At 47.1% G+C, this 28,000-nt stretch overlaps 1 protein-coding gene and 3 non-coding genes across 6 annotated transcripts; all 4 read right to left on the bottom strand.

Annotated features, from left to right (window-relative positions):
* LOC139416018 (apoptotic chromatin condensation inducer 1b) lies at positions 1-27,987 on the bottom strand. Of its 3 annotated transcripts, none has more exons than XM_071164252.1 (16): positions 27,818-27,987; positions 26,335-26,400; positions 25,930-26,041; positions 24,122-24,213; positions 21,971-23,977; positions 21,436-21,512; positions 12,258-12,396; positions 4,688-4,733; positions 4,395-4,531; positions 4,090-4,239; positions 3,831-3,999; positions 2,902-3,155; positions 2,519-2,626; positions 1,774-2,134; positions 1,483-1,571; positions 1-1,396 (listed from the first exon to the last, which is right to left on the bottom strand). In XM_071164252.1, exons 1-16 carry the CDS (start codon positions 27,950-27,952, stop codon positions 1,070-1,072), a joined length of 4,269 nt encoding a protein of 1,422 aa, XP_071020353.1. In that variant the 5' UTR covers positions 27,953-27,987; the 3' UTR covers positions 1-1,069. The 3 variants fall into 3 exon arrangements, with proteins under 3 accessions (XP_071020353.1, XP_071020352.1, XP_071020354.1); XM_071164251.1 differs by having other exon boundaries at positions 1,483-1,583; positions 27,818-27,972; XM_071164253.1 differs by having other exon boundaries at positions 4,395-4,528; positions 27,818-27,972.
* Positions 21,758-21,874, bottom strand: LOC139417651 (small nucleolar RNA U6-53/MBII-28). Its single transcript, XR_011635200.1, has one exon. It is a non-coding gene; the product is annotated as a small nucleolar RNA U6-53/MBII-28 (small nucleolar RNA).
* LOC139417653 (small nucleolar RNA U6-53/MBII-28) lies at positions 25,423-25,541 on the bottom strand. The gene has a single exon (XR_011635201.1). It is a non-coding gene; the product is annotated as a small nucleolar RNA U6-53/MBII-28 (small nucleolar RNA).
* LOC139417654 (small nucleolar RNA U6-53/MBII-28) lies at positions 26,504-26,620 on the bottom strand. Its single transcript, XR_011635202.1, has one exon. It is a non-coding gene; the product is annotated as a small nucleolar RNA U6-53/MBII-28 (small nucleolar RNA).
* Positions 27,988-28,000: the final 13 nt, after the last annotated feature.

Genomic DNA, 28,000 nt, shown 5'->3' with positions numbered 1-28,000 from the left:
TCAACTTTGCATATATTTTAATTTGTACATTCAGCACTTACAGGAGACAAACAAAAGTTTCAAACTAAAATCATAAAATTAATATTAAAACGGTAGATAATTAAGTTTCACTCTCATTCAATGATGAATGGATAAAGACAAATGGGACAGTTATGTCATTCCAGTGCCACACGGATTCTTTCAGTGCTTTTGGTTCCCCTCCCCACCCAAACCACCCATGACAGTATGCATGCCAAGTGTGCGTCTATGAAATCAGTCCCCCACCCCACACAAATGTCCCTACCCATCTGACAAGGCAAAAGGACAGTTTCGTAGTGTGATTTCAGTGTAATGACATCACTGGCTGTAACCTTATTGTGTGGAGAGGGATATCAGACCACCACACACTAGAACACCCATCCAAGGCTGAGATGAACGAGATTCATCATAAAACATCAAAGGAGAAAATATAACCTTCACATGACCCTACAAAGGGCCTTGGTACGGGTAGTAGAAAAAAATGACTTCAGAGGATTTTGGAATAGTAAAATTGTTTGTAGGCTGGTCTGCTATTTTTAAATGGATTATTACTTTGTTCCAAGCCTCAAGAGTGCCGCACACAAAAGCTAGAGGGAGCCAAACCCCCACCCTTTGTTTCCATCTCTGGTTAAAATGTAGGACTATTTACAGAGCTCAGCATAGGCCTCTCAACTGCTTCGTATGAGGAAGACCCACATACACCCAATACGTGGGCAGACAGACAGACGACGGAGGAAGAGAGAATGTCCATTCCCTACATAGGACAATACTGTCAACGAGGGCCTGCATACAGGAGATAGGGTACCATTTAGGAGCCCTTTTCACTTCACTAACAATCAACATGTGACCAGGTAGTTTATACATGTAAATGTGAGGAGGGCTTTTCTAAACTGGAGTCTCCCTGGCCTAAAGGACAGTCGACTAGTAAGGAGGAACAAACCATTACCATGGAGATAATGGAAGTGTTTTAAGGTGAAAGGAGGGGGACATGATTGCATCCTTCATTTTTTCCCCCGTCCCTGCCTCCGTCTCTCCGTCACTGTGACCCCGCTCAGCGGCGTCTGTCTCTGAGGTTGCTACGGCTACGGGAGTGTCGGAACCCCGACAAGGGTTTAACATCGGGACCTTTGGGTTTGAAACCACCAATGTCCTTCCTCTTGTCCCCGTCCCTCCCTCGCTCCCCCTCTCTGTCCCGGTCTCCCTCAGATCCCCGGACACTCCCACCTCCAGTGCTGACCGCAGCGCCTCCTTCCTCTCTACTTTTCATTCTCTCCTCCTTCTCCTCCTCTCGCTTCTTGTCCTCCTCCTCCTGCTGTTCTTTCCGCCTTCTCTCTCGTTCTTTCTGTCGCTCTTCCCGTTCCTTCCCCCTCTGGTTTGCCTGCAGATACCAACAAAGGTAATTAATGACTACACACACACACCTATCAGGTTGTTGCATTATGACTGAGTGTGTGTGTTTCAAACCTGTTCCTCAGTGAGGGGAAGCCAGTATATACAGGGAGCTGCTTTGGTCTTATTGAAGAGGTCGTCTAGTAGTTTGACAGGAGGTTCATCTGTTGGAACAGCTCAAAATGGAGGACGGGGGAAGAGAGTGAGCGTCTGAGCATCATATCTATAGGCTACGAACACAGCTAGGACATTATGAGGTGTTCACTAGCATGATGTAGTAAAAATACAGACTTTCAAATGTCTGTTTTAATGTGCTATCAGACAGCAGGAGCTCCTGCAAGGCATAAAACCCCTCTCTTCTCTCACCCTTTTTGTCCATCTTCTTCTCCTTCCCTTCCCTCTCCTTTCGCCTCCTCTCTCTATCCAGGGAGCGAGATCTCCTCCCTCTCTCCCTCTCCTCTCCTGGTTTGCCGCCGAAGTCTCGCACCTTGTCCCGGTCCCACTCGCGTTCCGCCCTGGTCCTCTCCCGGCGTTCCATCTCCCTCTCTCTCTCCGCCCACTGGTCCCGCACCCCTCCGACAGCCCCGCGGTCCGCGCGCCCGTCCCGTTCAGGCATCAGAGGGGGCAGCCCCCCCGGTCGGACTTTGGGACCTCCAGGACCCACGGCAGGCTGGGGCCGGTGCTCCTCTCTGGGGTCCACGGTCAGCAGACCTCTGTGGAAGTCCAGCTAGAGAAGGGAGAGAACCAGGGGTAGAAAGGATGAATTAGAGGAAAATAGGGGGGGAAGAGAGGAGAGGTTCATTTCTACATGGGCAGCAGTGTTGCATCACTTAACACTTTCTTGGATGGATAAGAGAGGAAGGGTTTGGTTGAATGTGTGTTAAAATATATGATTTACTCTCTTTATACACGTGATCTACACACCATAAACCGAGGTATTCATTCTGTTGGGCTATATTCCTTTAGTCCTAAGTGAAGCGCCAGCCAGGTCTTTCCCAAGCTACTTTATAATGATCCCCATCAGTTCATCAGGGCTATTCCTGGGATCATAGTGTTTACTAGTACTATCCGGTTGTTCCCTGTTGGGTGCGAGAGGGTAGAGTAGAATTACCTCGTTCTGCTCACAGAAGTCCACATTGAGGACCTTAGGGTTGCTCTGGGGCCACTTCACCCTGTGCAGAGCAGCTCGTGTGGCCACAGCCTCCTCTGTGCTGGAGTACTGTGGGGGGGGGGAGAGACAGGTCAACAAACAATGGACAATTCTTTGAGAAACAATGGTGTGGTGTGGACTTTCAAAGCCATCAGGGCTCAATTAAGTCATTTGGGAATAAATGATCTGACAAGACTTGATTCTCAGACAAGACAATAATAACTGGTATGAGAGAGAGAGTGAGAGAGACCAGGTGAGAGAAAGAGACCAGGTGAGAGAGAGAGCCCGGGTGAGAGAGAGAGAGCCCGGCTGAGAGAGAGCGCGAGAGAGAGAGAGCCACTCACAGTGACGTAGCAGTGAGATTTGATCTTGTCGATCCAAAAGCCCTCCTCCACCACAGAGCCTGTCCTGTTCAGCAGCTCCTTCAGCTGGCCCAGGGTGAAAGGTCGCACCAGGTTACAGACGTGGACGATGTTGGAGACTTTGCCTCTGGGCGGAGAGGGCAGTTTGTCTGTGCGGACTGGATCGTCGATGGTAACAGACACACCAGACTTCTGCTGACTGATGGAGCGACGCACCAGAGTATCACTGGGAGTGACTGAGGGTGACAGAACGAGAGGAAGGAAAAGAGAGAGCAAAATGAAAAGGGGAAAAAAAGAGAGAAGTGGGAAATTAGGAAAGAAAAGTGGTTAAGAAGTTTGTCACATACACTACATGACCAAAAGTATGTGGACAACATCTCATTCTAAAATCATGGGCATTAATATGGAGTTGGTCCCTCCTTTGCTGCTATAACAGCCTCCTCCACTCTTCTGGGAAGGATTTCCACTAGATGTTGGAGTGGGGACCTGCTTCTATTCAGCCAATTCATTCATTCATTCAATGCAAATTAAGTACTTTAAAAAATCATACAATGTGATTTTCTGGATTTTTGTTTTAGGTTCCGTCTCTCACAGTTGAAGTGTACCTATGATAAAAAATTACAGATGCTTTGTAAGTAGGAAAACCTGCAAAATCGGCAGTGTATCAAGTACTTGTTCTCCCCACTGTAGGTAGTGTATTTGCCTGAGAGGCTTGGGAGATTGTGTTACACTTCAGAACTGCTGTGTGTTAATTCAGGGTTGGTGTCAAATCCATTTCAATTCCAGTCAATTCAGAAATACACTGACATTCCAATTCTCCTCAGTGCTTTTCAATGAGAAAAATGTCAAATTGGAATTTGTTTTACTTTCTGAATTTAAACGGTATTGACCTCAACCCTGTGGTTTGTTACCTTTCTTGGCGTTGGCGTCGTGTGTTGTGGAGGACTGACACACCATGCCATCTTCTGAGTAGCTGTTCTTTCGCTTCTCTTTGTGTGTCCTCTCACGCTCCCGTTTATTCTCCTCCTCTTCCTCCTCTCGTTCTCCCTGGCCATTCTCATGGCTTTCACCTGGGACCACCTGCGAATAAAGGAGAGAAAACTAATCACTACAGCGGATTGCAGGACGATACTAATAATACCACAGTGGCTTTCTGCATGTACTCCCCACCTGTGTGACGGTGCGTCTGATCTTAAGGTCTTTGTCCAGGCCCTGGTCCTCCCTGGTGGTGGTGGTGTCCTCGTCCCCAGACAGCTGGCTGTCGTCTGGGTGGAGATCCATCACAGCCTCCTGACTGGGCTTGATGTCTGGGATCAGAGACTGATGGGGGGGGGGCAAAAAAAGGACAATCACTTTGAATGTAACTTTGAATTGATGTTCTTTCCGAAGTGAAACGTAGTGTTTTTATTCATCTTCAATGTGTTGCTGTTTGTCCAGAAGTCAGTGGAGGGTCAGAATGCGTGTCCCTCCAGTACCTTCAGAGAGTCTGTGGTGATGCTGATGGAGGGTTTCTTGGTGGTGACGGCCGTGCAGGATCCCCACCTCCTCTTCCTCCCCGCGGCGGTCCCAGACTCTGCCTCTCCTGCTCCCTCTGGAGACGTCTTACTGCCTGCTGGGAGAAACAACAGGTTAGTATCACAGATTGTATGACGGTGATAACGTGAGGGGGAACTTTAACCCTTTTTGATGGGCAATTACAGATTGAAGACATAAAATTCCATGTTCACTGAGGTGAAAATCTGTAACAAGGTAAAATGGTAATACTCACTGGTTAAAGAGATGTTGCGTGTGGCCAAAGCTTTAGGAGTGGTGCCCTGGAACGACAGAGACATAACACATTCCCCAGGGGTGTGGGGAGAGATCAGACCCACATACTGGGACTAAACAGACTGAACAGAGAGAGAGGAGAGGCGGGGGGTCGGAAAAAGGCGGGGAGAGACAGAGAGAGAGGAGGGGCGGGGGGACAGAGAGGAGAGATGAGGGGGGATAGACAGAGGAGAGGCGGGGGATAGAGAGAGAGGAGGGGTGGGGGGACAGAGAGGAGAGATGAGGGGGGATAGAGAGAGAGGAGGGGTGGGGGGACAGAGAGGAGAGATGAGGGGGGATAGACAGAGGAGAGGCGGGGGAAGAGAGAGAGAGAAGAGGGGTGGGGGGACAGAGAGGAGAGATGAGGGGGGATAGACAGAGGAGAGGCGGGGGGAGAGAGAGAGAGGAGGGGTGGGGGGACAGAGAGGAGAGATGAGGGGGGATAGACAGAGGAGAGGCGGGGGGATAGAGAGAGAGGAGGGGTGGGGGGACAGAGAGGAGAGATGAGGGGGGATAGACAGAGGAGGGGCGGGGGGACAGAGAGGAGAGAGGAGGGGTGGGGGGACAGAGAGGAGAGATGAGGGGGGATAGACAGAGGAGGGGCGGGGGGACAGAGAGGAGAGATGAGGGGGGATAGACAGAGGAGAGGCGGGGGGACAGAGAGGAGAGATGAGGGGGGATAGACAGAGGATAGGCGGGGGGATAGAGAGAGGAGGGGCGGGGGGACAGAGAGAGGAGGGGCGGGGGGACAGAGAGGAGAGATGAGGGGGGATAGACAGAGGAGAGGCGGGGGGGATAGAGAGGGAGGAGGGGCGGGGGGGGACAGAGAGGAGAGATGAGGGGGGATAGACAGAGGAGAGATGAGGGGGGATAGACAGAGGAGAGATGAAGGGGGGGGAGATAAAAATGTAAAAAAAACTTTATTTAACTAAGTCCGTTAAGAACAAATTCTTATTTTCAATGACTGCCTTGTTCAGGGACAGAACGACAAATTTTTACCGTGTCAACTCAGGGATTTGAACTTGCAACCTTTCGGTTACTAGTCCAACGCTCTAACCTCTAGGCTACCCTGCCGCCCCGATGAGGGGGGATAGAGAGAAATGGTTGACAGACTCCTATTAAACCACATAAGGAGAAGATGGGGGGGGGGCTTGGTCGATACAGAGAGACTCCAGACACGTTCGCCTCCACCTTCGTTCAAAGAACACAGGGAGGTGATCACTAGAGAAGGACTGAATATACTCCTGCTGTGTGTTGGTGTGGCTGTATCACTAAGAAATCACTAGACAACTAATGTACACCCCTCCTTGTGCGCATTAGTTATAACTCCTACTGTGTTACTGTGGGGGTAGCTAGACTAATCACTAGACAACTCCTACTGTGGGGGTAGCTAGACTAACCACTATACAACTCCTACTGTGGGGGTAGCTAGACTAATCACTAGACAACTCCTACTGTGTTACTGTGGGGGTAGCTAGACTAATCACTAGACAACTCCTACTGTGGGGGTAGCTAGACTAATCACTAGACAACTCCTACTGTGGGGGTAGCTAGACTAATCACTAGACAACTCCTACTGTGTTACTGTGGGGGTAGCTAGACTAATCACTAGACAACTCCTACTGTGGGGGTAGCTAGACTAACCACTAGACAACTCCTACTGTGGGGGTAGCTAGACTAATCACTAGACAACTCCTACTGTGTTACTGTGGGGGTAGCTAGACTAATCACTAGACAACTCCTACTGTGGGGGTAGCTAGACTAATCACTAGACAACTCCTACTGTGTTACTGTGGGGGTAGCTAGACTAATCACTAGACAACTCCTACTGTGGGGGTAGCTAGACTAACCACTAGACAACTCCTACTGTGGGGGTAGCTAGACTAATCACTAGACAACTCCTACTGTGTTACTGTGGGGGTAGCTAGACTAATCACTAGACAACTCCTACTGTGGGGGTAGCTAGACTAATCACTAGACAACTCTTACTGTGGGGGTAGCTAGACTAATCACTAGACAACTCCTACTGTGTTACTGTGGGGGTAGCTAGACTAATCACTAGACAACTTCTACTGTGGGGGTAGCTAGACTAATCACTAGACAACTCCTACTGTGGGGGTAGCTAGACTAACCACTAGACAACTCCTACTGTGTTACTGTGGGGGTAGCTAGACTAACCACTAGACAACTCCTACTGTGGGGGTAGCTAGACTAATCACTAGACAACTCCTACTGTGGGGGTAGCTAGACTAACCACTAGACAACTCCTACTGTGGGGGTAGCTAGACTAATCACTAGACAACTCCTACTGTGTTACTGTGGGGGTAGCTAGACTAATCACTAGACAACTCCTACTGTGGGGGTAGCTAGACTAACCACTATACAACTCTTACTGTGGGGGTAGCTAGACTAATCACTAGACAACTCCTACTGTGTTACTGTGGGGGTAGCTAGACTAATCACTAGACAACTCCTACTGTGGGGGTAGCTAGACTAATCACTAGACAACTCCTACTGTGGGGGTAGCTAGACTAATCACTAGACAACTCCTACTGTGGGGGTAGCTAGACTAATCACTAGACAACTCCTACTGTGGGGGTAGCTAGACTAATCACTAGACAACTCCTACTGCGTGTGTTGGTGCGTTCCTGTAGACACGGTGGTAATTAACGGAATATAATCCTGTGGTGTGGGTGTCGTGCACAAACCGAACACATAGAAATGAATACGTGAAGGGGTCTAATTGAAGGCCTCAAGTAGCTTTCCTCTGCTACACTGATCCCAGACCTCAGCTGGTTGAGTAGAAGACTGACGTTGACTAATACCGTTCAGCTCCAAGTGGAGTGACACCGGGCGTTGTGTTAACGCATCTTCATGGGCCCTGGGAGGTTAACGCTCAGACCAGCAGACGAGAGGAGGACACCCTGGAGCTGATCGTTAATAATGACTTGAGTGTCTGGCTCTTCCTGTATGTGTTAAAGCAGAGACCGGCTATACTAAACTTCATTATGGCAGTTACATGTCGTTGTCCTTACATTTGGCATTTACAAAAGGCCTGTGTTGGCGGCTGAAAATGTACATGAAATATTACAGGAACTAATGTAGCGAGTCGCTGTTTGGGTCGCGACTGTGTTCGATGTCACAGAGGTGGAGGGGTGCCGGAGACCTCGTCTGTCAGACCAGAGACACCTGAACAGCTCTGGGCTGATACTGCCGTTCCAACAGAGTGGACGGTGATCTTGCAGGAAATGTATGCAGACACTTAGGATCGGCTAGATACCTGCTTTAGGAGATCAAATTAGGATGTGTTTTCAATCAAATTGAAAGTGTAGTAATCGTGAGTTTAAAAAAGGGGTTGTACTGAGTTACACATAGCAAAATGAAGTCAATCCTCCGGTCGTAGAAGTAAACGACCAAAAAGACCTGAGAAGAAACTAACTGACATTTCCTGAACAGTTGTAAAATAAATAATACATAAAAATATACATCTCAAATAGAGAGAAAAATTACAAGTCATTTCCTGGTACCATTGACACCTGATTCCTCACTGGCTTGGCTATGGCTCAACCGCACGGCAGTGTGTACTGTATCTAGGCAACAAGGGTCCAATCAGGGAAGGCAGAGGTGTGAGGGCGGGACTCGATTTGAATGGTGATTAGCAGGCAGGCAGGGATCTTAACCTTGGACTTTTTTGACTGGTGCTTTGCTTGATAGTCATTTTGCCTTTTGCTTGTCAGGCAAGGGGTTCAATAATTGTTGGTTTGTCATTTAATATTGGTAGAAGGGGGACAAAACTTTGGACGTCCCAATATAAACAAATCGGGTAGCTTGATGTCCATGACAGAACTTGCATGCCCTGTAAACTTGAAAAGTTCCAACTGAAAAACCTCTGGTTGTGTAATAACCAATAGTCCAATGAGATCACAGATTAAAGTTTAAATCCATAGCGGCTCGTGTAGGGTCAAAGTTCAGTGAGAGGGAAGCCGTAGGGAGATGTTCAATAGGTTCAAAAAATGTAATTACATTTTAAAAAGCTGTGAATTCAGTTTGTAGGCTATAAACACTTATACTGATGACGTATTCTGTGTGTGCACTGCCACCAGTTCTACTAAATTATGTCCTTTTGTCTTTGATGCAAGTGAAAGTTCAGATCCAGAAGGTTGTAATAGTCTATGATGAGGATTGACCAGCCGATCATGGTCCAGGTTGGCTGCTGGCCTGGCAGGCCAAGCCAATAGGAGCATTTGGAACAAGGGAATGAGCCAATGAAAGGGCCCATAGCTACAAAACAGTTCCATATTTTCTTGCACTCAGAAATTGTATTTTATGAAAAAAAAAAGGTGGAAGTTCAAAATAATGTTTTAAATCCACTTCAATAATCCATTTGAGTGTCTACATTGAAGACACAGCTGGGAGATGCACAGGAGAAAGTCTATTTGGTGTCGTTTCAGATTACCAGGCCGTGATGATATCTGGGTGGGCCTCAGTGTGTAGGTGGGCCCTGTTCATTCAAGTCCATGAGGCAGAAAGGCACCTGCCTGATTACAGTCCTCTCGCCCAGTAGGGGGCATACTGGCATGGAAACGAGGATAAATAGCAGGAAGTCATCGTGTCTGTGATAAGTCTGTTTTCCACGTTCTTGTTTGCAGGTTGGCAGAATATGCTCCTTCTCTCTCGGTGTGGGCGTTGCGAGTAGCTGTCGCTTTAGTTTCTCCACAAAATGGCGGAAGGGAGGGCGACGACAGCAGACAACGTCCCCCCCCTCCCCCTCTCTCCAGCAGGCAGTCCAGTGAGTGGGATTCCCTCCCCAGGGTTATGTTGCTGGTTGCTGTGACAACAGAAAGCCTCTGGTGTGATGTTATTGTGTTCCTGCTGGCTTGGCTGGCTCAGTGAACGACTGGGCTGGAGGTTAGGGGTGGCTTTGGTTCAACCTCTGGTTCTTTGACTGGCTCAGCTCTGGGCTTTAGTGGGTCGGTGCTGGAAGCTTAGAGGGGAGGCCTTGGTGGGCCAGGCTCTGGGTCTGTGCTGGAGGCTTAGAGGGGAGGCCTTGGTGGGCCAGGCTCTGGGTCTGTGCTGGAGGCTTAGAGGGGAGGCCTTGGGTCTCTCTCTGAGGGTAACTCAGTGATACCAGGTGTAGTAGTAGTGGTCACTCTGGGGCCTAGCTCAGGTCCAGCCGAGGCGCTTGGGCATAGCGGGACAGGAGGAGGAGGAGTAGTAGTAGTAGAGGAAGAGGAGGAGGTGGTGGCAGTAGCAGTAGTACGCAGGTACCATTAAGGGCAATGGAAGAGGCATGGGCACCTTCGTAACAAAGCAATCAATGGGGTTTTAAAACAGCAGTCACACCAAAAGAAATAAAGAGAATGGGAATGAAAGAGCGAGTCAGGAGAGAGAGAGAGAGATAGAGAGAGAGAGAGAGAGATAGTCAGGAGAGAGAGAGAGAGAGTCAGGAGAGAGAGAGAGAGAGTCAGGAGAGAGAGAGAGAGAGAGAGAGGGAGAGAGACAGAGAGAGGGAGAGAGAGAGAGAGAGTCAGGAGAGAGAGAGAGTCAGGAGAGAGAGAGTCAGGAGAGAGAGAGAGAGTCAGGAGAGAGAGAGAGAGTCAGGAGAGAGAGAGAGAGTCAGGAGAGAGAGAGAGAGAGAGACAGGAGAGAGAGACAGAGAGAGAGAGACAGGAGAGAGAGACAGAGAGAGAGAGTCAGGAGAGAAGTAGAGAGAAAAGGAGGGAAAGCTGAAGAGATATTTGATGCATCTCTCTCTGCACACTGTCAGGGGCTATTACTCATGCAAAGCCTGAGGTCACCCCCCCCCCCCCCCCCCCCCCCCCCCCCACACACACACACACACACACACAGTGAGGGTGAGCTCTTTCAAAAGAAATTGCTTCGCTGAATACCAATTACATTAGTTTATAATCAGAAATATGTAAAAGCGCAGAATGCTCTGAATTTCTCTCAATGGACTATCGTCAATCAAAATGAGGGGTCCGTTCAGCCACTGAATACTGTTGGTTTACCCTACTGGATCTGACTAACAAGAAGGGAAGGAAGGTTTACGCTAATTTCAAAATGGCCAAACAAATACATTTAACTCCGTTTCCCCTTGATGGCTCTGAACCCAAACCAGCTGCACGCGTGCACCATCGTGCATAAATGTATTCTGTCCCCCAACACCAAACACGATCAAAACACGCAGGTTAAAATATCAAAACAAACTCTGAACCAATTACATTAAATTTGGGAACAGGTCCAAAAGCATTAAATAGTTATGGCAATTTAGCTACCTAGCTTGCACTTGCTAGCTAATTTGTCCTATTTAGCTAGCTTGCTGTTGCTAGCTAATTTGTCCTGGGATATAAACATTGAGTTATTGTTTTACCTGAAATGCACAAGGTCCTCTACTCCGACAATTAATCCACACATAAAATGGTCAACCGAATCGTTTCTAGTCATCTCTCTTCCAGGCCCTTTCTTCTATTGACTTTATATTGCGATCGGCAACTTTCATAAATTAGGTGCATTACCACCACTGATCTCCTTTGTCTTCAGTCACCCACGTGGGTATAACCAATGAGGGTGGTTACGTGGGTACCTGCTTCTACAAACCTATGAGCAGATGGGAGAGGGAGGACTTGCAGCGTGATCTGCGTCAGAAATAGAACTGATTTCTATTTTAGCCCTTGGTGTCGCAGACGCTCGTTGGCGTGCGCGAGCAGTGTGGGTGCAATAATTGAATAACATGGATTTTATTTTTTATTTTTTTTCATTTATTTTTGCAGCGCCTGCGTACACGACGCGAGCTGTGTGGTCAGCCTATTAGGAGACTGTGTATGGTCATTAGAGGATTTGTAAAATGTTAAATGCATATTTATGTGCGTGTGTGTGAGTATTAGTTTAGCTTGTGATAATAATGAGCAATGTGACTGTAGATTAGCCTGACTCACCCCCTCTCTCACACACACACCCCCTCTCACACACACACGACATCGATGTGGAGCATGCATGTAGTCCGTGTGGAGGTCATGTCTAATTTCACACCCCATTAGAGATTAACCACCTGCAGTCAAGTCGCTAAGGCAACTGCTCTATGAAAACCTCCAGAGTAACGTGTGTGTGGCATGTCCATGTGTGAGTATCTAATCGACATTCAGCTCAAAGAGGTTAGGTTAGTTTGTTAAGTCCCATTTGCAGAGAGAAGATTCTACCTATGGGTATTTGAACTGTATCAAACTAAGCCATAGTAACAGGAGGGTTAGTAGGTTGGTCCACTGTTAACCTGAAACATCCACAACTATCCATCAACGGACGTTTTAACTGTCGCAAACCAGGGCTGTGTCCCCATTGGCATTCTATTCCCTATAGTGCACCCTATGGGCTCTGGTCAAAACAGGGTAGTGCACTATGTAGGGAATAGGGTCCCATTTGGGACATATCCTGTACCAGACTAAGCCATAGGACGAGGGGGGTTAGTTCCTGAAACATCCCCCCAGTTATCCCCATACTCCCAGACCCCCACCTCTCCCTCTCAGCGACCTTACCTCCTCCATGCGGCCCTCACTGTTCTCTGGGTCCCCTTCGGGGGTGGGCTGGGGGGCCCTGGAGTCCTCTGGATCTGGCCTTTCCACCTCCATAGGGCCAGGGCCGGACGGCTCTGACAGGGAACACTGCTTCTTCTCCCTGGGGGGAGAGAGAACGCGAGATTGGGAAAGAGAGCGAGAATGAGGATAGCAGAGAGATGTATTCTCATACAAAGACCTGAATAAAGAACGTCATCGTAAATGATCTATACATAGATAACAAACAACGGCAAAGAAGCCGGCTCGTCCTACCTACAATCATTAGCCATGAAAGCTAAAAAAAAAATCAATCTAGTAGGAAGGAACAAAACTGTGTCCCTCATCAAAAAGCAGAGAGGATTAGATAGATGAGTCTACCTCTAGTAAAGAGAGTCAGACACAGAGGACAGATTGAGAGAGAGAAAGAGAGAAGGTTGGTTGAGGCCAGTTATCTGGGACAGTGCAACTATAAATAACTTACTCACACCAGAATACAGCCAACTGACACCCAGCTACGAGGTCACAAATACTCCTCAAAACAAACTCCTGATTCGGTCAGTCACACACACTGATTGACCAACCAAGACATGCACCTCTGTCTAACCAAAGATCACACGCGTACACACATTGAGATCACTTACAGGGTCATCTTAATGTCACTGACTGATAACCGATTCAGACCCCTAAAGCCTTCCACATCCTCCACACCAAAAAAAAGGCGAAGTCATTGTTCTGCGCATGTCTCTTACGCTCTCCGAACACACACCTGCCATCTGAGACCTATGAGAGGCCAGGGGACAGATGTCAACTAGACCACCACCCCAGTGGGGCAGCAGTGGAGGAGAACCCGGTCCCTGATGTGATCATTAAGAGTATGTGTTTGTTGGGACGAAACTGCCTCTTTGCTAAAGAGGCCCCCCATCCCCCAATTTTTATTTTATTTTTTTTACCCCCTTTATATAATAAACCCTTACTCCACACTGACCACTGGTAGTCCATGTAGTACCCTCAAGAGACAGCCTAGCCAGTTGGAGAATTATGACACACCTTAAGGGCACACACACCCACAATTGCCAACAGATGTCTTGTGTATTAATGATCTCCCATGGTGACACTTGCTCATTAGCATCATGAGCAGTATTCTTTATCATGGTCACGAGTTAGCAATCTGACACCAGAGTCATATATTTATACATGGCTCTGTCTGACACCATCTCCTCTACACGGCAATAACTAACCTGACAAAAGAAGCATAAAAGACGACAGAGGTGGTGGACAATGAATCAGTCATACCCACCTCTCAAATGAGACAGAGTCGTTACCTACACTGGATTCATATAGTAAGACAGCCAGTGTATCTACACTTGCACTGGCTTCCCATAGAGAGTGAGACATGCAGTACACCTATACATGCACTGAAGTCATACCGAGTACATTCAGATAGAAAATGTCCCTTAAACATCCATTGGATTCACAGAGTGTAGGTGAGCTTTAGTGCGCGCGCGCACACACACGCACACACACACAGCATAACCTGAAACATGTTAAGACAGTCAAGGAGGAAGGAAATCGTTGTTTAATTCATAAGCTTAAAAGCTTCTGCATGATTCTCAGTATGACGCGTTTGATCCAGCCACGACCAGTTTTATTACTTACTTACCTGCGTATAAGGATTCTCTGGTACTAGTAAACTTGAGTGACTGGAGTTACCCGGTATCTCCCATCCCCTCCCCCCAACCCGAGTCCGATAGATCCACACCCCACGTGGACGCGGAGAGCGACACTCACGTGCACGACGCATGTATGTAATGTAACAATTCGTGTCAGTCTAGTAATTAAAACGCCCACAACTGACAGTTAAAACGTATGTGGCGACAGTTAAACGATCATTTAATTAGGACACTAGGCGGGCAGGGTGAACGAGCGGTTGAGACATGACACAATCAGCACTGGCAGCGCCTTAGCTACTACTGGTGAAGCCAATCTAGCAACGTAATGCCTATCCTTTCGCTCTCCATCTTACCCGTTTTCGGTCCCTTCCGACAGCATATTGTCTGGCTGGAACCGCGGACACCTAACGCTCTATCGCAATCGGTTGCTCCACGGATTGAAACTGAGGACGAGAAATCCTTATGCGGCTGCCGGGTTTGTGCACTGCGACGGTATCAGAGTAGCAACACACACGACGGCCATATTGGATAGCGAGCCGAGAGGGGAAACTAGCCGGGATCCTTGGGACCTCCAGCTCTGACGTCAGCCCATTGAAGTTTACATCTCAAAAGATTCGGGTTATTGTTGTAGGGGTTATTAAGGAAAAGACGAAGCGGGAGGATTTACTACCCCCCGACGCTGTATGGAGGTCTGACAGTGTCGAACTACGTGAGGCTTCCTTTTATCGTATAGAAGTTTCGTTATGTTTTAGCCTGTTACAAATGTACTGGTAAGTGGATGGCATTCCGGCTACTTGGAGAAAAACGACAGCTGTGTGCCTGTTGTTCACACGCGTATCTGCCCTCACTGGCTACAACAGTCCCACCCGATCTCCCAGACCTTCAATAATTGAGGACGTGTATTTCTATTGTTAGAGCTGCTATTTTGTCAATATAATAGATACTATTTGGTTAAATTTAGGGAATGGACGTCCCAATCTCGAATTGCACTAACCGTCTCTCTTCGGCTGTGGGGTGCCTCATTAAACGCCTCTAACAATAAATACCACTGCCACTTCCTTTTCTATAACTAGTAGTCGCGAGTAAGCGTTTTGACCGTTCACAATGCTGTCGGTAAGTGTAGGGACGATATTTTTTATTTTGTTTTACCTTTATTTAACTAGGCAAGTCAGTTAAGAACAAATTCTTATTTTCAATGACGGCCTAGGAACAGGGGTTAACTGCCCGTTCAGGGGCAGAACGACAGATTTTTACCTTGTCAGCTCGGTTACTAGTCCAACGCTCTGACCACTAGGCTACCCTGCCGCCCCATATTGTAACAACGAACTTGGCATTTGGCAGTAGTAGAGTAGCTACAATGGATCAAGCTAAAACACTGGTGTTCTGGCCAACTTAATGTGTCATCTCTATATGGAATAAACAGTTAACATTTTCTTTACAATAAATCCATGTGTCATGTCATTCATCAAAACCCATGAAACATACTTCAAGACATTTAATGATAATGGGGCAAGAATTATTTAACTAGGCGTGTCAATTAAGAAAATTCATAATTTACAATGACCGCCTACACTGGCCAAACCTGAACAATGCTGGGCCAATTGTGCAGCGCCCTATGGCCGGTTGTGATACAGCCTGGCTTCGAACCAGGGTGTCTGTAGTGACACCGCTAGAACTGAGATGCAGTGACCACTGCCCCACTCAGGGGCCCAACGTGGAAAAGTGCAGTTTTCCAGGAAAACTAGTAGTCCGCATTGAGGTACGTTTTCCGACCCATATCTCATGCCGGCTCAAGTGTAATCATGATTGCGTCCCGACCGTACGGGTAGGGTGGGTATCTTCTGGCAAAATATATCTACACACACACATTCACACATGTTCTAATGGTGCTTCCTGTTTTTATTATAATCTAAACATACAATTGCTACATTGAGACGTCCATCCACACCTGGAGTCCAATCATCCATCCACAGATCAACGACCAGGGCCCGGTTTCCTTCCTACAACGGCCGAAGATGTAACATGCTTTTCTCAAAACAACACGCATGTGTCCATACTTATAGTATCGAAAGAAAGGGAGCACTGAACTCTGTTTTCTCCATTCAAATCTTACCAAACATAATTATTTTACAATACTGATGACGGATCAGCTCCTATCACCACCTATAGCTGCAAATATTGAGGTGGCTTATTCTAGTTGCTTACCCAATCAACATGCACTAAATCACTGATTTGGCACATCATTGCACACATGTTGGGCTACACATGAAATATAGCGACAAATTAGTATCAAAATAGAAGTCAATTGAACATCAAATGTATTTCATTATGATTACCCCGGGCCCGTACTGTTTATTTTAATGCAGTCATCGCAATATTCATTTGAAGCATCTTTTTATATGTTGCTTGTTTGTATAAATTGCAAAGACATGGGCTACTTTGTTCTGAAGTTAGAGGTCAGAGAGAGACATATAAACCATGGGATTCTATGTTTAGCAGAGATGTGTATAAAGTGACGCGCGGAGGGCAAAAATACATCTAATGTCGCACTTAGCTGTTCAACGAGTGGTCTGAGTTAGGCGTTAGATTACGAGCAGGTTCAAGTGCGACATTAATAACATTGGTTTTGGGAAACGGTTCAGAAATGTAACAATGCTCCTACGAAGGTTCTCACGATGACTTAGGAAGCTTTTGGGAAACCGGGCCCAGAAGAAAGTGTTAAACATGTTCAATTCCAAAGAAACATTCACATTACAGACAACTGAGGCAGGGATGATACAGGGGGGATCTATTAATGTCGGCCCGGGCGCACATGTAGGTGTGTTTTGGACCAGCTTTTGCACCTTTATAGGATTAGGGTTCACAAACGCCTATATCTCCATGTTACAGTGCTTGTTTACGGAAGACAGACGGAATCACCTGTGTTAATTAGCGGTATCTAGTGCCAGCAGCATACCACCCTGCATACCACTGCTGGCTTGCTTCTGAAGCTAAGCAGGGTTGGTCCTGGTCAGTTCCTGAATGGGAGACCAGATGCTGCTGGAAGTGGTGTTGGAGGACCAGTAGGAGGCACTCTTTCCTCTGGTCTAAAAAAATATCCCAATGTGATTCGGGACACTGCCCTGTGTAGGGTGCCGTCTTTCGGATGGGACGTTAAACGGGTGTCCTGACTCTGAAGTCATTAAAGATCCCGTGGCACTTATCGTAAGAGTAGGGGTGTTAACCAGGTGTCCTGGCTAAATTCCCAATCTGGCCCTCAAACCATCACAGTCACCTAATAATCCCCAATTTACAATTGGCTCATTCATCCCCCTCTCCCCTGTAACTATTCCCCAGGTCGTTGCTGCAAATGAGAACGTGTTCTCAGTCAACTTACCTGGTAAAATAATTAGCTACAGTCCATTCGGAAAGTTTTCAGACCCCTTGACTTTTTCCACATTTTGTTAAGTTACAGCCTTATTCAAAAAAAATTAAACTCAATCTTCACACAATACCCAAACAAAGTGAAAACATGTTTTTAGGAATTTTTGCTAATTTATAAAAAAACAGAAATACCTTAGGTAAATAAGTATTCAGACCCTTTGCTATGAGACTCAACATTGAGCTCAGGTGCATCCTGTTTCCATTGATCATCCTTGATGTTTCTACAACTTGGAGTCCACCTGTGGTAAAATAAATTGATTGGGCATGATTTGGAAAGGCACAAACCTGTTTATATAAGGTTTATTGACGGTGCACGTCAGAGCAAAAGCCAGGCCATGAGGTTGAAGGAGTTGTCTGTAGAGCTTTGAGACAGGGTTGTGTTGAGGTACCGATCTGAGGAAGGGTATCAAAACATTTCTGTGGCATTGAAGGTCCCTAAGAACACAGTGGCCTCCATCATGCGTACATGGAAGAAATTTGGAACCACCAACAGAGCTGGCCGCCCGGCCAAACTGAGCAATTGGGGGAGAAAGGCCTTGGTAAGGGAGGTGACCAAGAACCGTATGGTCACTCTGACAGAGCTCCAGAGTTCCTCTGTGGATATGGGAGAACCTTCCAGACGGACAAACATCTCTGCAGCCCTCCACCAATCAGGCCTTTATGGTGGAGTGGCCAGGCGGAAGCCACTCCTCAGTAGAAGGCACATGACAGCCCACTTGGAGTTTGCCAAAACGCACCTAAAGGACTCCCAGACCATGAGAAACAAGATTCTCTGGTCTGAAGAAACAAAGATTGAACTATTTGGCCTGAATGCCAAGCATCACATCTGGAAGAAACCTGGCACCATCCCTAAGGTGAAGCATGGTGGTGGCAGCATCATTCTGTGGGGATGTTTCTCAGCGGCAGGGACTGAGAGACTAGTCAGGATCAAGGGAAAGATGAACGGAGCAAAGCTCAGGACCTCAGACTGGGATCACCTTCCAACAGGACAACGACCCTAAGCACACAACCAAGACAACACAGGAGTGGCTTCAGGACAAGTCTCTGAATGGCCTTGAGTGGCCCAGCCAGAGCCCAGACCTGAACATCTCTGGAGAGACCTAAAAATATCTGTGCAGTGACACTCCCCATTCAACCTGACAGAGCTTGAGAGGTTCTGCAGAGAAGAATTGGATAAACTCCAAATACATGTGTGCCAAGCTTGTAGCGTCATACCCAAGAAGACTTGAGGCTGCCAAAGTGCTTCAACAAAGTACTGAGTAAAAAGGTCTGAATACTTATGTAAATGTCATATTTTAGTTTATTTGTAATCAAATGTGCAACATTTTCTAAAAACCTGTTTTTCCTTTGTCATTATGGGGTATTGTTTGTAGATTGAGGGGGAAAAAAGCGATTTAATCGATTTTAGAATAAGGCTGCAACTTAAAATGTGGAAAAAGTCTAGGGGTCTGAATACTTCCCTAATGTATCTAGCTAGCATGCTCTCTAGCGTGCTCTGAACACCTGTGTGTAAAGTCCTATTCACACAGGATTAGTTTTACTGGGGGAGATAGGGTTATAGAATTATGTGCAAGAGCACAAATCAACATATCCATCATTAAGTCCTGTCCGAATCTGCCACGTCGGTCATTTTACAGTAATAATTCAAGCCGAAAAAATAAATAAAAAAGTCAAGTCCTCTTATAGTACTAATCTAGTGCAAATCGACATCCCTGTGTTTTGAAAGAAATGTCTGCATTTGACAGGTGTGCCTGGCGGTTTGAGAATTAAAATAGGCCTAACTGAATCGATCAATTGATGCTTAAAACGAAGTGCTGCGCATAGCCCATAAAGAGCCTACACGTGTCAACTTTTAGTGAATGCCTTTGTTTATACGTTCTGTCAATGAATTGAACATTGCCAAATGAGTGTATTTAAAAGTGTATTTAATGCAACCCATGCTGTTCATAGATCACAATGCAGCCTTCCAACTAAACTACATTTTTGGAAATGTCAAGTTCACCTTCTCATCCATTGTCTTAAAATGCATCTCAAGTGCAAGTACACTGTTTAGCGCACATGTGCAAGCTATGTAGGACATCTACTGCAGATCCAAAATAATGATTAGGATCACACATTATGGCGACTCTACACCAAAGATGGCTTGGAATGGTTTAGAAACTTGGGAGCCAAGCTCAAGTTGTCAGTGCAGCCTGTTACTGCCTGGACATGCCTAGAATACAAACCGCCAGGCAAATTCCTTCAGAAGACATTTTTTGAAAAAGCAATAACGGGACAAGTCATCCAAAAATGTATACTTTTGACTCATCTGCCCATAGAACATTCTTCCAAGAGTCATCCAGGTTCTTCCAGGTGCTTTTTGGCAAACTTGCATAAACTTTTTGGACGAGATGGGTCCCATTATGTCTGGCGAAAACCAAACACTGCATTCCACAGTAAGAACCACATACTAAAGGTCAAGCATGGTGGTGTTAGTGTGATGGTTTGGGGATGCTTTGCTGCCTCAGGACCTGGACGACTTGCCTTAATAGAAGGAACCATGAATTCTGCTCTGTATCAGAATTCTACAGGAGAATGTCAGGACATCTGTCTGTGAGTTGAAGAGCAGCTAGGTCATGCAGAAAAACACACAAATAAGTCACACTTTTTGGGGTTATTTGTAAACTCAGGTTCCCAGTATCTAATATTAAGTTTCGGTTGAAGATCTGATAAAATTCAGTTTTTAAAAAAATATGCAAAAATCTGAAAGGGGACAAATACTTTTTCACGGCACTGTACAAATCGGTAATGCATCGGAAAATGTATATGTGCAAATATTAGCAGCTCACCAAGGGTTAGTTTTGTGAAGTGTGTGTGTCAGCGTTTCTGTTATGAAAATGTGGCGCTGGACATTTGACTGGCATCATTTTAATTTACCGGTACATTTCTCAGACCCATATGCATTGGGTGCGTAACCTGATTAGGGTGTCTGCCCACGGTGCTCCCAAATTCATACAACCGGTAGGCCTAGGAGACATTTAAAAATATATATATATTTTTTTGAAGGCAATGAGTCTGATGCAAGAGATCAAAACGTTTAGCTTAAAAAAGGTTGATAAACTTATTTCTTAACATTATTAGCGCAGCAAAGTTCACAAGTCAGGAGGCCGCGGGCGAATGTGGATTTTGCCAGAGGACAGTGAAAGCAAGTTGAAAACCAATAGAACATGAGAGAAATAGGCTCCTGGTTTCACTGGCATATGGAAGTATATATATTAAATAATTGCCTCCATGGATAGCGTCAGATTTTGCCTAAGCTACTTTGAAGCAAGCTAAAACATGCCTCATATCTAGTCAAATGTTCAGGTTTCAAACAAACAGGTAAATGCTTTCAAAATGCATACTGCCTCCAGCTCATTACAAAGTGGTGTGTGACACGGATGAAGCCTGCCTTCCTTACCTATGCATTTAAATGGTTAACGGGAAGCGCGCTTCAATTACCAGTTGAGAAATAAAAAATATGACCTCTTTAATCGTGGCCAAAAAACGTTTGAACACGTGATTGCATTTGGAATTGTGGCGTAATGATTATACAAGTGCTGTCTGATTTTCTTCTAAAAGGGCTGTATGCTGTGCGTGTGATAAATAAATAAATATATTTGTACCTTTATTTCACTAGGCAAGTCAGTTAAGAACAAATTCTTATTTTCAATGACGGCCTAGGAACAGTGGGTTAACTGCCTGTTCAGGGGCAGAACGACAGATTTGTACCTTATCAGCTCGGGGATATGAACTTGCAACCTTTTGGTTACTAGTCCAATGCTCTAACCACTAGGCTACGCTGCTGCCCCAGATACATAACCAATATACACACACATTATTTAGTGGAATTAAATTGGCGTAAATTAACCATGACCAGTCAAACTTATTTACATCAACAGGCGACAATTTTATTTATCGCCTTCATTTTTTCAACAGCCAAAATCCAGCTATTACCGGCTAACAGAAACCCTGGTGTGTGTGTGTGTGTAAAGAACTGCAAGAAGTGTGTGCGTTGTGAGAGAAACTCAAATGGTATTATGGCTGACCTGGAAGGCTGTTTCTTCTCTCCTCCTTTTTCCAGTCTTCTCCTTTCATCCCCTCTTCCTTTCCCCGGGACAGATTTCTGAGAAACAAATAGAATGAGCAAACGACAGACTATATATGACAAAATATCAATGCGCCGTGTTAAGAGACAAAAGTAAGAAGCCACTTCTGTAGCAGTAAAGAATCCCCTTTTTATACGATTAAATTAAAGCACGTCGAGATAGATTACTGGGATTGTATGAAGGAAAAGGGGTTAGTATTTAAATTATTCTGTTCCATAATATAAAGAAGCATGTCACAGGTGGTGAAGCATCTTTCACTAGTTCTCCTCAGCCCACACCGACCCAGTCAGTATGAGAAGGTGAGTTTAACTCACTTGCACCCAGAGACACACTGTCAGTCTGGTGCATCAGTATTAGCATGGCGGGATCATCATCGGAGACTAACGTCTACACTGCTCTAGTACTGACGGGTGATGGCAGCTTGTCATTGCAGAGAGAAAGATTTGATTGACACCTGGATTAGCCAGTCACTAACCTTTTTTTTGTCCCGGGAGGAGGTGGAGCCAGAGGAATGTGATGAAGAGGATCCAGAATCCGAGTCGGAGGATGAAGAGTCGCCGCCGCTGGAGGGCGACAACCTCCTGTCGCTCGCCCTCTTCCTCTGCCTGCACCGCTCTTCTTCCTTCTTCCTCACATCTTCCTTCCGCTTCTTCTCTTCTTCTCCCTTACCTGGGTAAGAGGGGGGCAGAGCAGGCCCCATCGGCTCAACCTCAACAGCCTCTTCAGGTCCTCTTCTCCTGGTCTCGCCGGCGGCTTTCGGTGTCACCTTTTCTGCCTGGCTGTCACTCTCCTTCTCCATCTTTACAATTTCTCCAGTTTTCCATCCAGGCTTTTCCGCGGATGCCTTGTTCGGTGAGGTGACCTCTATGGTGTTGTCTGTGTCCTGCTGGGCCCCTGAGACGAGGACTTCCTGTTTGAGGGGGGGTTCGCCTGGCGTGGTCACCACCACAGACCCCTGTTGCCCAGGTTTGGGAGGGGGAGCCATGGAGCCGGATGAGGTGTCGGAGAACATGCGGGGCTTCTTGGGGGCGAGAGCAGGCAGGCAGGCGGTTGAGCCGGGAGGGGAGGAGAGGGGTTCGTCCCTGCCGAAGGGTGACTTCTTCGGGCTGTCCCCCTGGTGCACCGCAGGCACCTCTGACCCCCCAGACCCAAACGGCAAGGACACAGACGTCACATCACGACCTTGCTTCCATGGCGGCAGGCAACTCTCACTCTCTACCTGTTTCTCCGTTCTCTTCTGTGCCGTCTCTCCAGATGTACCCTGGGGCTCCACGGTGAGGGTGATGCCTGGGACAGCTGCTCCAGACACCAGAGAGAGAGGATGGAACTGGGCCCCTGATCCAAACATAGACACTGGTGCAGGGACCTCAGGTACAGGGACGGTTCCGGAGTGCTCTGCGCTGCTGCCTCCGATGTGGGTGATAGCAGCCCCAGGGAACAGGACTACCCCAACCCCCGGTCCTGCTCCTGGGACGCTGCTACTGCCATCTGGTCCGGACGACTCCCCACCAGGACCTGTCTGGCCGTCTGAGGCACCCTCACCACTCTTCCCGAATGCTCCCTCGGAAGCCATCTTGCGGGCGAGCAGGGAGAGGGGTCCGGGCCGCCGCTGGGCCAGGGGCTCTGGGCTGCTGGAGCGGGAGCTGGAGTCAGAGTCGTGCCTCTGGAGGCCACCTGGAGGGGAGCGGACGGCTACCCCAGCCCCTGCTCCTTCTGGCTCCTCATCCATGTCGGGCGGGCTCTGCTTGGGGGTGTCGGGTAGAGGAAAGGAGAGCTCTGGGGGAGGGGAGGGGGGCGGGGTGGGCTGGCGGAGCTGCATGGGGGGCTGGTGTACTACCTGCTGAGGGGGGATGTGTTGCGGAGGCTGGAGCTTGCGTCTGGACCTCTCTCGGCCCACTGGGATGCTGGGGGAAGGCTGCTGGGGCCGAGGGGGAGGGGAACGTCCTCTTCCACCGCCACCGACCCCTCTTCTTGCCCCCGCCGCAGGTCCCCACTCATCTTCGTCCTCCTCACTGCTGTCATCATCATCGCTGTCTTCCTGGACGCGGTTACCCCCGGCGCTGGGTGCTGCCCGAGCGGAGCGGCTGAGGTGGAGCACATAGTGGGCGGGTCGGTCGTCATCCGCCGGGGCGGTGCCTTCATTCTCCTGGGCCTGGACGCGGGGGGGCATGGAGGGTGGCAGGCCCTGGCGCTCGGGGTCCCCCAGGACACGCACAGACAGGGAGGCCACAGCGCGGGGTGGTGAGGGGGTGGTGAGCTCCTCGTGGCGGAGGCCAGCGTGGAGTGAGAGACGCTGCTGCGTCCAGGAGCCAGGGGCGTCAGGGGACTCCTGGGGCACGGAGCCTGGGCCAAAGTGTGGTCTGCGAGACATCGTCCCTTTGCCCATACCCTGGGACATTATTCCTTGCCCCATCATCATTGTCCCTCCCCCACCTCCTTCCTCAGCCCGGGTCAGTGGGGGCTGAGAGGGTATGGGGCAATGCTGAGGTAGAGAGAGAAATTGAGACTGTTAGCTAGCCTGATATGAACACATGAACAAGAAATTATAGGAGAATAAATATATCTTGGACCGTTCGAATGTAATTGCCTTTTGAGCGCCTTCTGCTCCTGTGTGTGTGTTACTGACCTTGTCAGGATGGTAGGAAGCACTGTCGTTGTCCTGCTCTGTGTCCTCCTCCTCCTCGTCCTCCTCCTCCTCCTCCTCTGGGCCTGTTTCCCCTGAGGGGAAACAGAGGTTAGATGTTAGGGGTCAGAGTTTGGAACTGGGATTTCTGCAGTCTCAGACTCTGCACTACAACTCAATTGGGAATGGAGAGAACAAGAAAGGCTACTCATCCAACATACCAAAAATAACCTGGTATATACAAATCATTTAAACTGGACAGCTTTATCGCCATCTCTACATTCAAGACTCAATAGGGGGGCTCCCGGGTGGCGCAGCGGTTTAAGGCACTGCATCTCAGTGCTACAGACCCTGGTTCGATCCTGGGCTGTATCACAACCGGTCGTGATGGGGAGTCCCATAGGGCGGCGCACAATTGGCCCAGCATCGTCCGGGTTAGGGTTTGGCCATCATTGTAAATAAGAACTTGGTCTTAACTGACTTGCCTTGTAAAATAAAATAAATAGAAATCATGAACACTCTTACTGACACTTGTGGCTGCTTCGTGTGATGCATTATCGCCTTTACTTTCTTGCCCTTTGTGCTGTTATCTGTGCCTAACAATGTTTGTACCATGTTGTCATGTGTTGCTGCCATGATGTGTTGTCTTACATGGCATCCAAACCAGCTGCACGCGTGCACCATCGTGCATAAATGTATGTTTTCCCCCAACACCAAACGCGATCACGACACGCAGGTTAAAATATCAAAGCAAACTCTGAACCAATTACATTAATTTGGGGACAGGTCCAAAAGCATTAAACATTTATGCCAATTTAGCTACCTAGCTTGCTGTTGCTAGCTAATTTGTCCTGGGATATAAACATTGAGTTATTGTTTTACCTGAAATGCACAAGGTCCTCTACTCCGACAATTAATCCACACATAAAACGGTCAACCGAATAATTTCTAGTCATCTCTCCTCCTTCCAGGCCTTTTCATCTTTGAACTTCTATGGTGATTGGCATCTAAACTTTCATAGTATTACCACGATGACCATAAATACAGTTTGTCTTTCAATCACCCACGTGGGTATAACCAATGAGGAGATGGCACGTGGGTACCTGCTTCTATAAACCAATGAGGAGATGGGAGAGGCAGGACTTGCAGAGCGATCTGCGTCACAAATAGTTGTTCTTAACTGACTTGTATAGTTAAATAAAGGTTTAAAAAAAGGTTAAAATAAATAAAGACAAGCTGTTAGTACACCTTCGGGTAAAATAATAAATATATTAAAGTGGTTATTGTGGTTTATTCCTAGTAGTTCTCCTCAGCCCACACTGACCCAGTCAGTATGAGAAGGTGAGTTTAACTCACTTGCAACCAGAGAGACACACTGTCAGTCTGGTGCATCAGTATTAGCATGGCGGGATCATCATCGGAGACAATAAGGACTTGGGGACATTACATGGTGCAAGAGGTCTGAGATTGGCCCACTATCCATATATGCAGATGACAAGGGCACTCAGCTATTAGTCCACTGTTTATATGCAGATGTGAATGGCACTAAGCTAACTGCCCTCCATTCATTCACTGGTATCACTCTACAGCTGTTAACTGCACTAAGCTATAGGGCCGTTGTACATTGTTCAGATAGAACGCAGACTTGAACTACATGTCCAAACTCACATACCACTTACAATGCATGCCCAAAACCTTGCTTCAGTGTGGATATTGGAACAGACTACTATGTTCCAATGTCCACTCAACACTAGCATTCTATGTTAAGTAGTGTGCTAGTGTGGATATTAGAGCCTGGTTGTGTGTCTTACCATCGGCCTCTGCCGCCTCCCGGGCCTCTCTCTCCAGCCTCTGGCGAAGGAGCTCCTGCTGCTGAGCCAGGTACTGCTTTATGAAGCTGTTCTGGCTCATCTCCTCCCCAATCTGAAACATAAGCACATTAGAAAGCAGGGAAGGGAAAGAATAGGCTATCTGCACGTTGTAATGATACAGGACTGATTTTCACTAAAACGATAGACACAATCAGTAAAATGATCACCTTTGTGCATTGAACGGTACAGGTTGGATTATTTTCTAATTCACGTGAGGGTAAAAAAATATATATATCTGGTCTGAAACACACAGATGACTGACAATTAAATCAGGTAACCTCCGTAATATTGCCTCTACGTCTAGTACCGACTCTCCAAACAGTAGTGTATTGCTAGGTCTCTTACCTGGGAGTTGGGCTGGAGCCCAATGTGGGAAGTGGAAGTCTTCTTAACATTTTCCAACATCAGAGCCTAAAACAGCGAGCAAACTACTGGTTAAAACACATCAAACACAAACGTAACCATGCTGTTGTGTTTTCACAGAAATGCAGGCTAATAAGAGCTATTGATTTATTCTCCTCAGCCCACACTGACCCAGTCAGTATGCAAAAATGAGTTTAACTCACTTGCACCCAGAGACACATTGTCAGTCTGGTGCATCAGTATTAGCATGGCGGGATCATCATAGGAGAGAATAAGAAAAAAGCAATACAGACAGTACTAAACATTTAACATTTACATTGTAGAAAAACTAACCAAATTATTGGAGGCACATACATGAAATCAGTCAACAAATATAGCATCCTAGACAGGACAACAAGCCCATCTTCCCATTCCAACTCCAGCAGCAAGTGATGCCCAAAACTCGTCAGTGGTCGGAAGCAGGGTCTCTGAAACACCCTCTGTCCTGCCCTCTGGAGCTTCTCTTCTAATGAACAGACCCGTTTTAATTCTGTATAGGCTAAATAGGGAACGTAGAAGCGAAATTGATCGTTGGTCTGTTGCATAGGAGGAGGGGCATCATTGGAATGGGTAAATCCAAATCGACTTGGGTCATTGAGTTTCTAGTGCCAAACAGTTTCGATCGCCCTTCCACTGACATTTGCAAACCTTCAGCTTGCATTCTATTGGAAATTCGGAAGAATAGCCCATTTTAACACACAGGATATTGCCCATAATACAAGTATAGGAAACTGCATGGCTGATTGAAAAACGGGTCGTTATAATGTATGACATTATTTGTGATTGCTGAGCATTGTGTGCAAATTCTAAGTTAAGACACTTATGAGGCAATTATAATGCAATTGGGAAATGTATTTTTCTAATGATGGTGTCCAAATTAATATTCAGCAGTAACAGTAGTTTGCTGGAAACCTAACGTTTTTCAGTGGTGGTAGTGTTAAGGAACATTTTACTTAGTTAAATAATATAGCTAGCTAGAGAAAAATAAAATCAACTTCACGTTAATTATCTAAAACTAAGCTAGCTAATTACGTAGCTAGCGAGTTAATGTTCCTATAAACAGCGCATATGGGCAGGCGCGTACCTAATCACCCTGCCCCCTTTTCCTCTCACACAGAGCGCAGGCCCGACGGACAGAACTGCTGCTAGATAGTTCGCTAGCATTAACACACGCTCCGAATGGGCCTTCAGTTCGGTCCGTGCAACACATCTCAACTTTGAAGTGTGTTGCACCACAAAAGACAATTATACAATTGGTTCGACTTATTTCAACACACCGACGGATAATTTGCCAGACCTGAAATCCTCCGAACGCGTGCCTAATATTATGGATTCCCGCACCCGAACCACGGCCTATAATTCACTCTCGCCTCCTGCTTAACTTGACCAGCTCGTCGGTAGAAGCAATAACTGGCGCCAAACTTACCCCCTTCAGTCGCTTAATGAGCGCATTTTTTGCCCCGCTTTTAGGGAGGTGTCGATGCTCCAAAGCGGCTTTCAAATCCGCCACACGGAGCGATTGTAGCGATTTACCATCCAGCGTAACATCTTCATCCGCCATTTTGCTTTCCTGCCGCTCTGTCGACTCACGGGAGCTCCAACAGGCGTC

Source organism: Oncorhynchus clarkii, chromosome 9, assembly GCF_045791955.1.
Source record: "Oncorhynchus clarkii lewisi isolate Uvic-CL-2024 chromosome 9, UVic_Ocla_1.0, whole genome shotgun sequence".
Lineage (NCBI taxonomy): Eukaryota > Metazoa > Chordata > Actinopteri > Salmoniformes > Salmonidae > Oncorhynchus > Oncorhynchus clarkii.
Note: the sequence above shows the minus strand (reverse complement) of the source record. Positions and strands in the feature narration are given on the sequence as shown.